The sequence below is a fragment of the Daktulosphaira vitifoliae genome, unplaced genomic scaffold (genome assembly GCF_025091365.1).
Source record: "Daktulosphaira vitifoliae isolate Bord-2020 unplaced genomic scaffold, ASM2509136v1 Scaffold_1263, whole genome shotgun sequence".
In the NCBI taxonomy this organism is placed as follows: Eukaryota; Metazoa; Arthropoda; class Insecta; order Hemiptera; family Phylloxeridae; genus Daktulosphaira; species Daktulosphaira vitifoliae.
This window is the reverse complement of record NW_026100823.1, coordinates 243-2356: the sequence shown is the minus strand read 5'-3', so window position 1 is coordinate 2356 and position 2114 is coordinate 243. Positions and strand designations below refer to the sequence as shown.

Genomic DNA, 2114 nt, shown 5'->3' with positions numbered 1-2114 from the left:
TAGCCGCCTGTTGTCCATGTCTTGATAACCGAACGGCGAGTGTTTGTTGAGCGTTGAAATAATGCCGTAATTTAAAAAATACGAACATACAGCATCGAAGAAAAAATTTTTACCGGCATTTGGGGGCGATAGTACAGAAAGCGTATTACGTTTTGGAACGTTCTTTTCCACCACATCGAATAAATCGTACATAAATTTATGTATTCGTTCGAGATCGCCGTCGAACTGAAAGTGTAGTAGTTCGACGGCGATTTCCAACGACTCGGCCGGTGTATAATAAAATGACGACTTACAGTTTGTAAATGCGTACAAATTAAAATACGGCCGAACACCCGGTGAAGAATAATAATCCCAAAACTGTTGTACGCTCCATTGATTTAATATGACGGACCAATTTTTAATAATAACAGCGAGATCTCTATCGGACCCGGGAATATATTTTGTATGGATATTGTTAATAAATTCTAATGTTTTGTTAACGGCATTAATGGGACATGTAGGGTACATTCTAATTAAAATCTCTATTTCCCTCTGTTTTCGTTTACGACCTTTAAGAATAATACCGTCAGTAGAACCGCCGGTCTTGAGGAGCAGGTCGACTATCTCTTGTCGTACTTGACGAGCTTCTTGCGGCGCGTTGCCGGGTTGTCGGACAATTGCCGCGTCACTGAGGCAACCAACCGGTCTATCAGCCGACCCTGCTCCGAAAGGCTCTCCGCACACGTTCCTGTCATTTTCAGATGTGCCCTCTTCCACCATTCCGATTTGTCGAGGCCGCGGACGTCCCGTCTCCTGTAGCATTTCAGCTCCCACAGGAGATCGTCGGGTTCGACCTAAAATAAAAAATAATTGTTTCGTCAGAATAAAATACATATGAAAATAGTGTAAAAAATAAAAACATACTTCCAACGATAAGGCGCTCGACACGTCGGCCACCGCTAGTGAAATATCGTAGGACATTCGTCCATCCCGCGGTGTCGATGTCAGCCGCTCGAACATTTCGCGCCAATTGTGGTTTTCGGAACGTCCTGTAGGACTCACTTCCACGCAGCCATGAACATCTGCAGCTGGAGTTGGAGCTGGTGCACACATGGTTAACGTGGATGTGGTCGTCATGCCTCGCAATGATGACAATGTCGATGTTCGAGCCCCGCGTGATGCAGTAACGCAATCCTCTCTCCAGGTCCTCCACGATAGAATCAAGTCCACCAACTGAATGGGGGACAAAAATCCACGAATAGTATCTTTTCGTACGAGGACCTGCCACGCATCTATTGTACAACTCACGGGCTTGTTCTGCCAGCCAGTGGTCAATGTCCTCGAGAATTGCGCCGCCGCGCCACGCAGGGCCTCCAGGAGCGAGATAGTGCCGGTTGAGGTGGAGAGAGCCGTCTGTACTTGTGTGTCTTTCCATAGCTGAGGGGGTGGAAACTTCTGAAATAATTTGGTCAATCCCATTGGAGTTATTGTGCCATAGTGATAGTTGTTGGCCAGATACAGGNGTGCCATAGTGATAGTTGTTGGCCAGATACAGGAGAAGGATATGGACTGGCAACAACTCGGCGTCGCCGGAGACGTGCAAGCACGCCGACAAAGCCATTATCTATAAAGCAAAAATATTAATAGAAGCGTTCTACAAAAGTTTTACTAATATTTTTGCCTTACCAAGTCTGTTATATCCATCGCTTCTTGTTTCGTCACCAACTCCTTCACGTTCTTCCATGCTGAATGCAAGAATAGATTTTTGTAGGTGCGAACCTCTTCGGACCAACACGGATCGACAAAAAGTTCGCGTTTCGCCGATTGTACTTCTGAACTGGGATTTTCTTGCGTAAAAATGTCCAGTACTTCGTCGTTGGACGAATCAAAAATCTCTTGCGATTCCGGAGCTGCGGCTGCTGAACTGCTGTCTTCGATAGAAGTATTCATTATTAGTTATACTTTGTAAAAAAATACAAGTAAAATTATAAATTAAATAAAAGTGTTAACGTACTACAAAACACAATAGTAGTAGCAATAGCACAAGTGTGTGAATACACTGATTTACTAACGAGTCGTTATCGTATTTATATACGCGGTATTGGCACCAGGAACTCTTCTATTAATATTTTTGC

The 2114-nt window shown here is 44.3% G+C and overlaps 1 protein-coding gene across 1 annotated transcript; it reads right to left on the bottom strand.

Annotated features, from left to right (window-relative positions):
- Positions 1 to 7: 7 nt before the first annotated feature.
- LOC126909781 (uncharacterized) lies at positions 8 to 1497 on the bottom strand (the record flags this gene model as incomplete). Its single annotated transcript, XM_050692209.1, has 2 exons — positions 904 to 1497; positions 8 to 833 (listed from the first exon to the last, which is right to left on the bottom strand). Coding segments are annotated over exons 1-2 (1337 nt in total), but the record flags the coding sequence as incomplete, so codon positions are not given.
- Between the last annotated feature and the right edge of the window lie 617 nt (positions 1498 to 2114).